Below are 16,084 nucleotides of genomic sequence, written 5' to 3' on the forward strand. Positions count from 1 at the left end.
TAGCAAATTTAATTTACTGATTGAATTACTTTTTTTTTAAATTAGGTTATCTATATATTAATTTCAATAAAAGTTTATAATTACGTTATATAAAACATACGAATCTCTTAAATTCAAATACATTCTAATTTCTAATTTTAAATAGGTCAAAGGAAATACGTAATGAGATAGACGAAACCGTTTCAAAACAAAGGAGTTAAAATGTTTTGAGACGAACTGCGTAATACTTTCAAATTTATAGGTGTTTTATTTTCTCATAATTATAAATTCCGTTTGTTGTTTCTTTCACCATTCCTTTCATCTTCTCACTCTTCAATTTTATCGCATACAAAAAATCTTTAAGCTTAATTTAATTTTTACTTGGTGTATGATACGAAATTATTTAATAAAAGGTCAAATAACCTATGGACGAAAATCGAAGCAGTTCGACCTGACGTATTAGGTTCTGCATACCGAATCATGCAATAAGATGATGAAATCCTTTAAATTAATACATAATGCGGACTTCGCCCAATATTATTATACGAAAAAATTGTTAGTATATTATAACGTATGTATAATACTCACGATTCTAGAAACCTTTGATCATATTTAAACTATCCGATAATACGTTTTAAAATATGCTGACATTTACGCAGATAGGTAATGTTTTTTATGTTCGCAAATACCAAATAATGTTAAATATTTTTAAAAATCAAAACCTTGGAATAGTAATTTAATATTTAGCACCTTGAAGTTTTCAAAAATTTTAATTTTATACAGTATTGCTTCCGGAACCCGATGGCCGCTTGTATTAAAAATGTATAGCATTTGATAAACATAAGTAAATTCTAAAATAGTGCATATTAAAGTAATAATAACATAACATTATAATTTATTAACATAATGCATGAATTAAATAATATACATAGCTATAGTAGCGGAAAAGAATTTTTTTAATATTCGATTATTATTACTTAACATGATTACGTAATCATTTTATTGTTGTTGAAAGTAAATAGGAAAAACATTCATTTATGTCAATGTACTCACGCTTTCGGTCTTTGAAGAAGCAGCCTTTTTTGAAAAGTCATTGACCTAGAAGGTATAATTGTATTAATACCTCATGCAGAACTGGTTATGTTTAAAATGGACTCTCTTATACAGAGTTACTCTCAGATTTTATAAATTGACAACAATTTCAAAGATTAATACACATATTTTATAAAAAATTATAACATATAATTCTAATCTCTTTTAACAATTTATAGACAGACACAAAAAAATACCATTCGCCTAGATACGCGGATGTTATTATTTATTTACTACTCTTTATTTGTTTTAATTTTCCGCTACTCATTGACAACCTGCAAATAAATTACTTCCTAACTGTTTATTATATTTATAAATAAACCAATATTAAACATTTTTGAAATTCATAACAAATAAAAGCATATTACTTAATAGTTATTCGCATTAATAAAAATCAATGAAATACTAGAAAACACATTAAAATTTTAAAACATTTTATGGAATATAAAGTTGTACTTTATCTGAACAATTCTGGAGATAAACAGGGAATAATATTATAAAAGTCGTATTATAAGTAACAAATTAAAATAAAGTAAATGAAAACCAAGTTTATGTTCTCGTTTAAACTTATTAATATTTGTGTAACACGGCGAATGTGAAACAACTTACTCTCATTTTTATTTAAGTACCGCAATTTTGCAATGCCAAGGATTTTTGTTCTTATTTTATCACAGAGATGAAGTAAGAGTCAGTGTATAGTATATATTTTTATGGACATTTCAGTCCAGCTTAAAAAACAATACACTAGAATCGTCGTAAAGCTGAACACCAATACAGTTGTTATTACTATCAGCGAATAAAAGAAAAAGTATGCCGGAGTGTTAGCAGGAACTCTGATAATAATAACATTATTTTGTGTATCAACATATTTCTCAAAGCTTAAAAGCACGTATAAGAACAGAATCTAAAAATAAACATAACAAACAATACTTCCCACTACTTGTCGCAGGCTCTTAAGGCGTTAAGTTTTCATGGCAGCCAAGTATGCAACGTTGACTGTAATTAGTATGGAGCATAAACAAAGAATGATAATACCTGTTATGTGTTGCATTTGTGGTATGAATATAATTAATCAGTCGCTGCAGTTAATTGACCTTGGCGACATATTTACGTTACGTTTTATTACTGATATGTAAGATTACTTTTTTATTCCAAACCTAGTATCTTGAATTTTGATGTATAGTCGAATAAAGTAATTGTCACTTATATCAAAACTTAGTTAATTATTTTCTAAACATAGTTTTATTATTAGCATATCAAATTATCAATCTCTTTTTTATTGTCTCAGTTTGTATTTTAATTATAAAATATAAGGCTCATAAATTATTACCTTTTGTCACTATGACATTTACGGAAATCGTTTTTCTTACATATTAAATGTGGCAACATTTATCAATGATTCTTTATCTTTTAAACTATAGGCGACAGTACTACAAGAATTATAAAAAATATATAACAATAGATATATATATATATACAGCTTATATAGTGTTAATAGTCCATAAAACGTGAAATATAAAACATAAAAAAAATCCACCTGTTTTGCTTTAACAGTAATATAATACCTACTAGTTTAACAACTGGGGCTTGCGATAAATAATTCTGTTATGACTGAGAGTTCATTAGAACATAATCATGATTCCATGGCTACGTATTTACATAAAATCTTCCAAATCGATTGCGAGTCACTAGATTTATTAATAAACAAACTCAAATAAATTTATGCTAGCGGACCCTTTCATTATATTTGTGTAATGTAGTTTGTTACGTATAAAAAAAGATGTACTTTTACATACTTGATACTATATTAAACAGTGAGTGATGAAGCCTTCTAGGAACAAGAAGAATTTTTTTTTGTTTCATATTAAAAGTAACTGATAAAAGTAGCAATTTGAATATCGTATTGGTCTACAAATGCTAAAATATATGTCCCAAAACACACAAATGCTAAAATATATGTCCCAATTATTATAATTGTATGCAAAAATATTTGTCTTGTAAATGTAAATCTACCTAGTATATGCATACCAATTCAAAAACCTTTACAGTTGAAAAGAAATAATATATTTTATCTAATAATTAAATATGACTATTCTTGCGAGAGTTGCATTGGGTTTATTTATCAAAGCAGGAAAACTATTATGTCTGGTAAACTTTTTTTTTTAAATAACTGACAATTTTATTTAATTATAAAAAACCGAAACGCGTTAATTCAGTCATTAATACTTGCACTCGTGCAGCACTTAACCGAGTAATCATAGGTCATAAATGCCTTACATTATTTTAGAAAAGAACTGATACTTTTACACTATTGGATCAATTGGACTAAACATAACTAAAAACCACCGCAAGGAAACTATCTTTCAAATGATAAAAACCGCATTGTAATAGCCTTTTTTGAGAGCTATAATGTTATAGTCAGGTATACACACAAACACAAACATCAATATCAGAATTACAACACCCCACTTTTTGCATCGGGGTTAAAAATAGCAGCTTACGTTATTACATAATAAATGTAAAAAGATTATTAAATACAGTTTCTGCTGGTTTATTACTTTTTTATGTACTACATTTAAGTTGTATTAAACAATTGCGTTTCAATTAATTTGCAAGAAATATGAGTAAATACTCTATATTATCTGTTTACTTATTTACCTTATCGGTGGTAGATAAAAACTTCTAACGAGGCCATATATACAGGTAAAGTCAATATCGCTGTGTGACCTCTATATAGGTTTTTGTTTGCATTAAGGTAACAATAAAAAACCTTCCAGATATATAATTATTCTGATTGCCGTATTAAAACTACGTACGTATGTTACGTAAGTACATATCGATGTGTGTCTTTGAGGTAAAATTTTATAATCTTTTCCCGCTCTACTCAGGGGGTTACCGCTATTTCGTTCTTTCTACAAACGATTTGCTCGTCTTACTAGCTGTAAAATTGTGGATTTTTTAATTATTTTCTTAAGAATAAAACACAACTTCGTACAATTTTGTCCTAATTGTAATAAGATTGTTATCATTGATGTTTATGAACAGGTGTTGTATTCATAGATTTAGTATCGTTTTTATTTATATATTATATAATAATAAATATAGTTATCGTTATTTATGTATTAATGTTTGTTCTGCTGAGTGGTATTTGTTACTGGAAATACCGTTGTAAATATAATTGCCAAAAATCCAATTTCAAAATTTATAATGTGATTTACAAAATAAGGATAAAACCCCATGGAAAATTACTTATATAAATGAAGGTAATTTTAAATGCTAAAAATTTAAAACGATATTATCACTAAACAACGTTCGTTGACGTAGCCAACCAGTATTTTTTCGAACAACGGTAACCCCCGGCTCGTGACGTAAAAGCATGAGTTGTCAACCGACACCTCTGTACCTACAAAAAGGAACTGTATGACATATACATATATATATATATATATATATATATATATATATATATATATATATATATATATATATATATATATATACTCTCGTGCATTCAAATATTTTTCTAAAATTAAAAAAAATAAAATAAAATTTAACGTAATACTTATATTTACTTACACATATTATATAACATATGTTGTTTGCAACAAAACTGGTCTGTTAGGTTAATGAGAGGAATATAATAAATCAAACTTTCGCACATTGTTTCGTTTATATTTATCGCCGTGTGTAGCAGTGTTAATGACTCACAATAATTTTAAAAGATGTTATGGAGGCATCAGGACTTGTGGACACTGTAAAGTATTCAAGAAAAAGTATTAAAATTATAGGTCTGACCGTTCAAGGTTTTTATTAAAAAAGTTGGTACCAATAACTTAACTGAAGAATATTTTAAAATTAACAACACTGAGCACCTCTCAGGAACCGGATGATGTAAACCAGTGCTGACCGTGCATCGATATACACTTCCAGAAGGAAGCGGTTGTGAGAATATAACTAACTACCTTTAACATGAGTACATTATAATAAAATATACCTTTTAAATAAACTTTTGATTTCGTCTGGGAGAGAATACGTTTAACATTATTTTCATTACATAAAATACATTAAAACTTTAAGACAATTGAACTATTGTTTACTAACCATTAAATGTGATATAACTACCATTCTAAAAAAATACAGCTTGATTCACAGACCGCAAAATTTTTCCTGTTTTATCCTTATACAATAATTCTTCATAATTTTCTACAAAGTTAAAAGTATGCATACCCAAAACCATCGCAAAAATCTGTTAAGTAATTTTATCAGGATTTTGATTTTACCAGGATTGCTCAGTTTTAAAAGGATCTGTCTAAGTACAATCAATTAAAAAAAAAGACATACTGTTTCTATTTCGTTTCACATTACTTTAAAAAATAGAACAAAGGATTATAAAATTATGTTTTCAAATGTTCCTTTCATATGAGTTTTCGCTCCTCTGTGATTCCGTTCAAAGAATCTATATCTGAAACATAAAATAATAATATTATAATATCATATTGGTAATTAAATCATTTAAACACGCACTTTGATATTATATCCTGTTCCGAGTTACGATGTACTAAATATACTTCCTAGTAAGTAAGGCCGGTTTATGAAGTTTGCTGATAAATATTTCATAACGATTACTTCTTAATTTTAATATAATATAATATTTTGATGGGTTGAATTTTATTTTTTTAACATTTCAATCTGAATGTGGTACTCATAAGTGACGAAATTCAATATATTACCAAACTCAAATATATTACCAGAAATTAATTAAAGTTCTAATTTTTTTCCTCTTAAAACTAAAATAATGAACTATTATTAAAATGAATGAACAGAATATTGATTAAAATATTTCAAGGGGTGCTTACCAAATGGAACTTAAATTGGCCTTTTATTATTGTCTGTTATTTTGAATGTAAAAAAAAATAGAGCATTTTATATGGTTACATGTGTCAGCTCTACATAATATGTTATAAAATAAAAAAAGTAAAGTTTAAATGTAAGTTGCATGGCGGCAGGGTGCGAAGGGCGGTGGTGCTACGGCTGGAGGTGGCAGGCGGCATGACGCATGCGCCACAAGAGCCGCGGGGTGGGAGGCGCGACTAACACTATTTAAACTGTTCTTGCGAACGGTCATCATGCATTGGTCTGTTTGCAATCCGAAGTTTAGTTAGCCATCGTAATACGACAGCTCAAGTCGTAGACAGACAGGCTGCAGCCCGTGGTCGAGACAAAAGGCTCTCGCAGACGTAAGCTAAGCTAAACGCGCAGTGAACTTCAGTTCAGGCTCTACTTTACCCAGTGGTGTGATTTGAGAAATGGCCGTCGCAGCAGCCCAGAAAAATCGCGAAATGTTCGCCATCAAGAAGTCTTACAGCATTGAGGTGAGGACTCTTCACGCATTTCAAAAAGCTTTGTTAGTTATTGCCCCCAAAAGTTATTTTAAAACTTTGCAAAAGTTTAAACGTACACGTTACGAAAGTTACTTATTAGTTTTTTCTTATCTTTTTACAGTTTAAAATATATTTTTGCATTCTCTTACTATTTTTAAAATATTTAACCCTTAATAAATAAAATGTTAATACTGAGACTAATCGCTTTAATATGTTTAATAAACACAACAAACTTATTGATTTGTTAAACAACAATACTGGCTTCTCCGAAATCTAGATAAGCTCTTTCATGTATCAATTATATATTTTGTCTTATTACTTTAAACAACTTCATTACCACGCTATTTAACAACCAAAATGTATTCTTTAAAATTCATGTCGTTGTACGCGTTTTAATTTTTCATTACATCATGTGAATAGAACATTGAATAGCCTTTATAAACATAAAAACTTTTTATGTTGTAACTTGCGTGTCTTAGTATAATAATAAGACAATAATAGTCTCTCAAGAATTAATCATTGGCGAACCAAAATGGATTAAAAGTGACTAAATAATTAAAGAAGATAAAGTTAGTTTCATATATAAAAAATAAGAAAAACGATCAAGTAATACAACTTATTCGCTCAATGTTCGGAACAACAAAAACCTATAACTTGTATTTAAAATGTTCCAGCTAACATTGCTAAACGGCCTCGTATTAATACGTAACAATAAGCATTATTATTCAAAACATTAAAACAAAGCAAATATTATAACAGGCCTATCCTAACGTCCGATCTTAATCTGATTCATCCAAGTCATACATTGTTTCGAACAAAAACATCCGCAACTTGAAGGGAGAATGTTTAAGAAATCTCGTGAAAGCGCGCGAACAGTGTTCCAGTCTGGTAATAAGAATAAGATTTTCACTTAAAACGCGTCTTACAATTAAAAGACCGAATTTGTGTCACTTCATTTTGACTTGCATTAATGGTCGATCTAATAAAATTATGAGAAGTCGTACCATTCCCACGCAACAAATTATATAATGGATGCATTACAATATCACAGTAAAAAATGCTTTTGTTTTCGGTATTTTCTTAAATCAGTATGGGTAAATTTTATACATTAATCGTTCAAAAGGAGGACACCAAAATTTATTTTTCTCAAAACGGCATCATAAAATTACGGGCCAAATTATTTTTTATTCTTTATTTTTTAAATAGCATTCAAAAATGTTATCATACGAACATTCAATATATTAAATGAAAAAATCTACTAGACGCGTCTAAGCTTGTGCGAAATTTTGTTGCGAAATTACCAAATTGTTTAAAATTTTGTTTTGTGTCCTGTTAGGCCTACTTTAAAATCCGGTCTGTATATATTTTAATACTTTTGTCATTAATATACATATTTTTTAATTTAAAAGTCTACATAACGTAGTGTGTCAACCATTTTGAAGATTTACTGTTTAAAATTGATAATGTACTTTTAAGCCATGCGATGATTGTTTTTGTTGAACAAATAAAAATATATTAATATGCTGTGCGAAAATCAGGCCCGTAGGTTACGATGAACGTGTATTTGAAAATATATCGTAGAACGATTGTATTTCCTTGACCATCGAAGGTCGATAGCCGTGGCGCTGCGACGCTCACCGTCTCTACTGCAATCAGTAAATATAATTAAAATTAAAAAAATTACGATCGGTTACATATAATACTTATGAAGTTATAATATATACCGAGAAAAACCAAACGCAAGCCGCTGTCAATAATGAATTCGAGGCTGTTGAATGGCCTTGACCAAACAAGGTTGTTCGTCGCGGTCAAATTAACATAAAAACTTCTGAGATGTTAGCTAGATCTGCAGTCGTGCGTAATGTTATGTCCATGGCATTATAGAAAACTAGAAGCAATTATCAAAAATAAACAGTGGCTTGATTGATCTAATAACTTACATATAAAATAATCAGACAAAATAATAAAATATATTTAAAAGGTTTTAATGAAAAAAGTAATAACAAATATTTGCATCTATCTAAAAATTTTAGTTTCCGAATTTACATGTCCAATTGGAATTTGATTTGGCTAGAATCGTTAGGGGTGCCAGGTCAAGCACTCGGCTTTAATTAACTGGACGATTGGAATGGTGAAGTGTCCACTCGGGGACACCAAGGTTAATATAACCGGATTCTGACTTCAGTCCGCTCTAGTTAACCAGACCTTTAACTACAGCTGCACGATACAGCTTATTGTTTCCGCAAACAGTGTAACCGCGATATCTATAGAGTTTTATTATTAATGTCTATAAAGTTTATTCAACATCGAATCATACGCAATGATATAATACTTGAAAAACACAATTCCTAAAGGAAATTAACTTTTTAAAGATAGTAATCATAACAACATAATATTTTTGAAAATAACAACATACTTTACAGGCAATGGAATTACAATTATTATTAAATTTACTTTGTTTCTTTTGTTATAAATGCATTTTATTAAAAGCCATAATTACGTTTTCCGAAATTTCAGACAATAATTTTTCCTTTAAGCTCTTAACAAAGCTAAACTTTGAATACTATTCAAATATAGAAGATAACACTACCAACCTACAAAAACAATAGATTACAAAATTATGAATTATATATAACCTTGATTTACATATTATGTAATACATGTTAAGACACTATAGAGTCGGTATAGAATTACATCAATCATGTTGATTTTCAGGGCATTCAATTCAATAAATTCTACTTTCCTTAGATTTTCTAAGCCATAACTCCTAATTAGGGTAATATAATTTTTTAATTGCGGTTTAAAGGTAAAACTTTAAAATTTATCTTGTGACTAGAACTTTTTTTGAGGTTATTCGTCATTCGGAATATGCAATTTCGCTTTGCTCAGTTTCAGATTCTTGATAAAAATAGCGTATGATTAGTAACCCTTGACATACTTAGCGTGCCACTCTACTGGAAATTCTAGGTCTCAACGCCAGCGCACACCTCAGTATCAGCTTTACACCTCCTAGCGATTCCGGTATATTATATCAGAGTCGTGTCAACACAAAATTTAATATTTCAATGTCGACAGGAACAAGACCACTCTTTAGTTGAATTGGTATTGTTTACAATATTGTTATGAAAAATCAATCTTTATTTAACAATAATTTAGTTGAATAGGTAACAGACTATGAGAAGTCTATGATTTTTAAAAATACAAGGCTAATCAGAATGAACGTAACATAGAAATACAAGGTCGAAGGAAAATTTCAAAATGAATTCCTAAACCCAGACTTTTACCAAAAAAATATACTCTCGCTAGAAATTCTTGAGTTAAGTTTGTTACGAAATAATACCTATTTGAAAGCGTAGTTTTCATGGAAAATTTATACTTAATTTTTTTTTAAACATTAAAATTATTATCAAACCTGATTTACCTTCGAAAATTTGTTTTTACGTACAAGACAGAAGAGTCGTTTTTAATTGCTGGTTATTGTAATAACCACACGAAAAAACAATTAGTGGAGACGTTGTCAGGGAAGTGACACACTCTTTTATTTTACATAGCATGTTTGAAGCTGTGATCCTCAACCTTTAATTATTACGATATTAACATCACTCTTAGTTAAGTGTCCTAAAAGTGAAGACTCGAACCGCCCATATTTTCTCTTTTCTTCTCTCTTAAATCAACTAGATAGTATGGTTACTTACAAGTATTTTAATTATATACTTTATTGACAATTTATTTTTATTAACAAAAGTGCAATCCCAGTCACATGGTTTTTTTTGAATAGTTTTTAACTTTATTTCATATTATGCTTGACTTATACTATTCAGTTGCTCGGGCTTGTCAAAAGTTTACTCAGCTTAATAATTGGTTCCATAAAGATTCAACGGTCCAGAAACTGCGATTCCTTTGTCAGACTTCGTCGCGTGGGGTATCCGGAGGGCGGGGGTGTAATGGCAGCACTTAACGCCAGGAAATAAGCTTAGGATCTTCGTAAAAGCAATTCCTACTTCCACATGAAATATAATGCCTTATGACCGCTTTACATTTATAAGGATTTTGAAGATCTACGTATTTTGGTTTACAAAATAGGATTTTAATTTATTAACAAATGGTTTTTTTATCAACTTCGAGAATAATTTTAGATAATGTATGTATTTACCGGAGATGAAGCTTAATTGTCGATAACTTTTCAAACAAGTTTCCATCTATAATTAACCGTTATTATGAAAACTAATAACTGAGAAATGCTGTTTTTTTTCTAGAACGGCTATCCATCCCGCCGTCGTTCACTGGTAGACGATGCCCGTTTCGAAACCCTGGTAGTCAAACAGACCAAACAAAGTGTACTTGAAGAAGCTCGTGCCCGTGCTAATGGTAACATTATTAAGCATGTTATTATTAAATACTAGTTTTTTCTTTTTACTTTATTTATTTGAGTTTTATTTAATTTAAATCAGACTCTGGTTTGGATTCCGAATTCATCCAAGATGTCTCTCAAATTGATGACGCCGAGAAGACCGAAGGTGTCCAAAACGAAGATTGTAAAAACGGTCACCTTGGTAATTTCTTTTTGTTTGGTTAAATTGAGTTGTTTATGCTGTTTATTTATTTTGATTTTTTATTGAGTTTTTTTTTATTTATGATATAGAAGGAGGTAACGAGACTGGTACAAAATCAGATGAAGGTTTGTATCAACTAAGTTTAATATCAGCAAATAGGCTTCTATTTAAATTACACATCATTGAATATTACAAGATTTTTATATAAATATAAGATGTTAAAACATTAATATGTTTCTTTTAGATTACACTCTTACTGAAGAGGAAGTTATTCTACAAAATGCTGCAAGTGAAAGCCCTGAAGCAGAACAGGTGATCCAAAAAGCTGCTTTACTTTTGCGTATGCGAGATGGAATGGGCTCTCTTGCTCGCATTCTTAAAACAATTGATAACTATAAAGGTTGTGTTGAACATCTTGAAACTCGGCCCTCCCAAATATCAGGAGTCCAATTCGATGCACTCGTAAAGGTCAGCATGACCCGCATCAACCTGCTCCAACTTATCCGGGCACTCCGTCAATCAACCTCATTTGCCGGTGTAAATTTGCTTTCGGATAATATTTCAAACAAAACTCCATGGTTCCCTCGTCATGCTTCCGATCTTGACAACTGTAACCATCTTATGACCAAATTTGAGCCAGAACTTGATATGAATCACCCAGGATTCGCTGATAAGGAATACAGAGAACGTAGGAAACAAATTGCTGCTGTCGCTTTTGCATACAAATATGGTGATCCATTTCCAGCGATTACTTACACTGAAAGCGAGAATGCTACCTGGCAACGAGTATTCAATACTGTACTGGATTTGATGCCAAAACATGCATGCCGTGAATATAAGGCCGCTTTTGGTAAATTACAAGCTGCCGAAATCTTCGTGCCACACCGCATTCCCCAGTTGGAGGATGTAAGCAACTTCCTCCGCAAACATACTGGTTTCACCCTGCGCCCAGCTGCAGGATTACTTACGGCTCGAGACTTTTTGGCTTCTCTCGCTTTTCGTGTATTCCAATCAACACAATACGTGCGCCACGCTAACTCACCCTTCCACACTCCTGAACCGTAAGTACAACTTTAGACTCAAGTTTTTTAGTTCTTTGACCATTTTAAAGCTCACAATCATGCCAAGAGAAAATAATTAATATTCAATTTAGAATCCAATTTTGTTTTTCTTTCACTTATGGTACTTTTATTTAAATCTATAGAATTAGAGATAGGTTATAACGAACACCACTATTATTAGACACTAACTTTGGATTTGTTTATAAACTTTTATGTTAGTAGAGGTGTTTTACACGGAAATAAAATTGTAGTCTCCTTGTCAAATGACCTTAACAATTTTATTTAACATTACATATTTATAAATTTTTAAAATATAAAACATTGTTATATTATTTACCTTGATATTTTTTATAAAAAAGAAACAATAAGTAATAATAAATTACGTAGACAACATTCTACTGGTTTAGATAGTAATTCTACCAAATAATAGCTTTTCCTGCTATACACGTTATAGTATAGGTTTTATTTTTTAATAAATATCATATTTTATAAATAAAATCTTTTATGTAGTTTAGACGGGACTAACTATGGAAATGGAAACTTAACTATGTTATCACGGTCGAGTGGAATTTAATTCTATTTGCGACGTTGAAGCTATGTCAAAGGCTACTTTTATTAAATTAACTGCCTTTAGTGCAACAACGATAAAGTCTTTAGGTTTTAGTTAAGTGGACCATGACCGTCCCTGAAATTATGAAATTATCTAATGCAATTTAGATGATTATCATCTAAAGCATCATGAAATATTGTAGGAATAACGTTGTGTTCTAACACAATTATTAAAACTTTTCAGGGACTGTATTCATGAACTATTAGGACATATTCCACTTCTAGCTGACCCAAGCTTTGCTCAATTTTCTCAAGAAATTGGTCTTGCTTCACTCGGCGCTTCTGATTCCGAAATCGAAAAGCTTTCTACGGTATGTTTGACATGTTTATAACTACGACGTTTTATTTTTATGTTTTCCCTTACACAAGACAAATAAATTGCGTTTTTTAAATCTCTTTGTTTTGTATAGGTTTACTGGTTCACGGTCGAATTCGGTCTTTGTAAGGAGAACCAACAACTGAAGGCATACGGAGCAGCTCTTCTATCGTCTATCGGAGAACTGCTTCATGCTTTAAGTGACAAGCCTGAACTGCGACCCTTCGAACCATCTTCTACTTCCATTCAACCTTACCAAGACCAAGAGTACCAACCAATTTATTACGTGGCTGAAAGCTTTGAGGATGCAAAAGATAAATTCAGGTAACTTAAAATCATAACCTTTTTTACCATCCCTGCTCAAAATAGTATTAAATAAAATCATATTCATCATCATTTGTGTTGTTTTTCCAAAGTGAGATAAAATTAGCATAAAAAAATATTTTGTATACAGACGCTGGGTATCAACTATGTCAAGACCATTCGAAGTGCGTTTCAACCCACACACAGAGCGCGTGGAAATCCTCGACTCCGTAGACAAACTTGAAACACTCATATGGCAATTGAATACCGAGATGCTCCACCTCACTAATGCTATCAAAAAACTTAAGGATTCATCCTTTGAGTAAACCGGATTCCCCTCTTCTAATAGACCAGAGCACGCGGTTCAACCGCTTTGTATAGCTAGTGATATTATAGAATTAAGTGTTGTATGGAGAGTGAGTGTGGAAACCATCGGATGGTACTTCTTCGAATTCCTTTTTTACATTATTATTTATTGCCAAGCTCATTGCCCGGATCTCGAGACGAGCGTAGAGCTCCTGATTGCCCATTTAGGGAGGCTGTGCCCGTTCGCGATTCCTTGATATTATATTAGTATTAATTTATAATTTAATGATAAACACAAATTATTAAAAATTGGAGCACCAAAAAATAAAAAAAAAAATCAAACAATAAATATGTGTTTGAATGGATATATGAGGTTGTTTTATTTGTTATACCAGTTGTTTCTTAGAAGAAATCAATATATTAAATTGCCACTCGTAGAAAGGTTTTTTCTACAATATTAATAATCTTTAGAACCTTAACAAATATTTTTAAACATTTATTAGGGTTTTTGCAATTTTCTCTTTGGCAAATATTAAGGATATACTCACAAGCAAATATTTTAAATTAAAAATTTGATACTTCTATCAAATACTTTGTTGTAAATATGGAAAAAACATTCGTAAAGAGAGACAAACAAACAGGTATTTCTGTTTATTGTGTTAAACAACACAATATAATAATGTATAATTCACCAATTTCTTACTAAGAGATTGAGGAAATAAATAAAATTGATTAGTTGAAAAATCTGTTGAAACCTTATTTTATATTAGAAGCTAGGTATATGAAAGTCAAATAAATCCGGTATTAAACTTTCATACGGCAGTTAAAATAATCTGAGCTCTGAGAAGTGTTCAATAAGTCATAGATGTCATATCATAAATAAAATATATAAACCTTAAGTCGCAAGATTGTCCACTGTATCAACAATTAAAGAATAAAAGATCTAAAAATTTTGTTAAATCCTATGCTATATTTTTAAATACAAATATATTTTTAAATACATCTTAGTGCTTAAGTGCATACGTCCTTATCCTTTTTTATAAAACAAAACTTTTTCGCAAAATTTCGAAAGAGCTTCACGAGTTTCGTATAAAACCAACCAGAGTAGAATACTTAAAAGTAATTTAAAATGAAAAAGAAAATTGTGTAGCAATCTTATAAAGTCGGGCCCGGAGTACTCGTAATACGATTTAGCTCCCGCGAGACCTATTTCTACGTCTCTAATCATAATTTAAAAAGTCTCCGCAGCTATCATTTTCATTTATTATACCTGGTAAATCGAACAACCTGATGTATATTCAATTAAAGTGATATTGAACGGTGTACTTGTAAAGTAATAATACTTGAAACAAATATATTTTTATAAGTACCTAGCCACAAGGCACTTCCTTATGTAATTACGGTAATTAGAACCGTCTACAGAGGCTGCAAAAAGCAACTTTAGTTAACCGCAAAAACAAAGAACATTTGTTAGTAAAAAACACGCACACCAAGAACTGGTTTCGACTAGTTAATCGATATCGCATGTAAAACAGCCAAAATGTGAAAAAAAATACTTAAAAAAATTATTAAGTAAACAAATGAGAGCTTGGAAGAGCAACGGTGTTGGTTTGGTCAAAAGTATCACATACTTTGAATAAAAATAGTTGTGATGGCCCGTACAAAGTAACGGTTTTAATATTAACTGCATGAGCATGCTTTTCTTTCTTTGTATAAGCTAGAAATAAAGATTGAAATATTATTTCCCCCAAACACTTTCTATTAACATTCATATTGTTTTTATAAATAAGATTAATATAATAAAAATTAAGTTTATGTTTACATAGTGACAAGACCATCTTCTAAAACAAACTATGGGTAGCATCCTAATTATAGCACTAATTCACAAAAAATGCCTTGGACTCACTCTAAAAAATTTATATATTTTATTCAGTAAAGGATGATCAAGTAGCTTAACATGGAATTTTTGTGCCGATATGTGACATTGGATGAAACATGGATCCATCACTTCACTTCATCTGAGTGAACAGCAACTGGTGAACCTTGTCCAAAGCGCCCAAAAGCACAACAATCGGCTGGAAAGGTTGTGGCATCGGTATTTTAGGATGTGCGTGGTGTAATATTCATCGACTATCTTGAGAAAGGAAATATCATTAACAGTGAATATTATATAGCGATATTGGAGCGTTTGAAGGCCGAAATTGCAAAGAAAGGACCGCATAATACAAAGAAAAAAAATTTTATTCCATCAAGACCATGCACCGTGTCACAAGTCGATCAAAACTATGGCAAAACTACATGAATTGAACCTCGAATCGTTCCCACATACACCGTATTTGCCAGATTTGGCTCCCAGTAACCACTGGCTGTCCGCAGACCTGAAAAAAATGCTTGCCGCTAAGAAATTTCACACGAATGAAGAAGTTATCGCTGAAACTGAGGCCTATTTTGAGGCAAAAGATAAATCGTTCTACAAAAGTGGTA

At 30.6% G+C, this 16,084-nt stretch overlaps 1 protein-coding gene across 1 annotated transcript; it reads left to right on the forward strand.

The window, feature by feature from the left end:
• Nucleotides 1–6,192: 6,192 nt before the first annotated feature.
• Nucleotides 6,193–13,967, forward strand: LOC116777631 (tyrosine 3-monooxygenase). The gene is made up of 8 exons (XM_032671292.2): nucleotides 6,193–6,443; nucleotides 10,709–10,820; nucleotides 10,904–11,005; nucleotides 11,095–11,130; nucleotides 11,250–12,066; nucleotides 12,860–12,986; nucleotides 13,086–13,315; nucleotides 13,446–13,967. The coding sequence occupies exons 1-8, from the start codon at nucleotides 6,378–6,380 to the stop codon at nucleotides 13,618–13,620; spliced, it is 1,665 nt and encodes a 554-aa protein (XP_032527183.2). The 5' UTR covers nucleotides 6,193–6,377; the 3' UTR covers nucleotides 13,621–13,967.
• The last annotated feature ends 2,117 nt before the right edge of the window (nucleotides 13,968–16,084 follow it).

The sequence above is a fragment of the Danaus plexippus genome, chromosome Z (genome assembly GCF_018135715.1).
Source record: "Danaus plexippus chromosome Z, MEX_DaPlex, whole genome shotgun sequence".
In the NCBI taxonomy this organism is placed as follows: Eukaryota; Metazoa; Arthropoda; class Insecta; order Lepidoptera; family Nymphalidae; genus Danaus; species Danaus plexippus.

What these genes read in the sequence shown, in the direction of transcription:
- LOC116777631 (XM_032671292.2), top strand. Translation starts at nt 6,378, where the DNA reads ATGGCCGTCGCAGCAGCCCAGAAAAATCGCGAAATGTTCGCCATCAAG. An exon ending in AAATCGAAAAGCTTTCTACG is followed by an intron (nt 12,987 to 13,085) that starts GTATGTTTGACA and finishes TGTTTTGTATAG; the next exon opens with GTTTACTGGTTCACGGTCGA. An exon ending in GATGCAAAAGATAAATTCAG is followed by an intron (nt 13,316 to 13,445) that starts GTAACTTAAAAT and finishes TTTTGTATACAG; the next exon opens with ACGCTGGGTATCAACTATGT.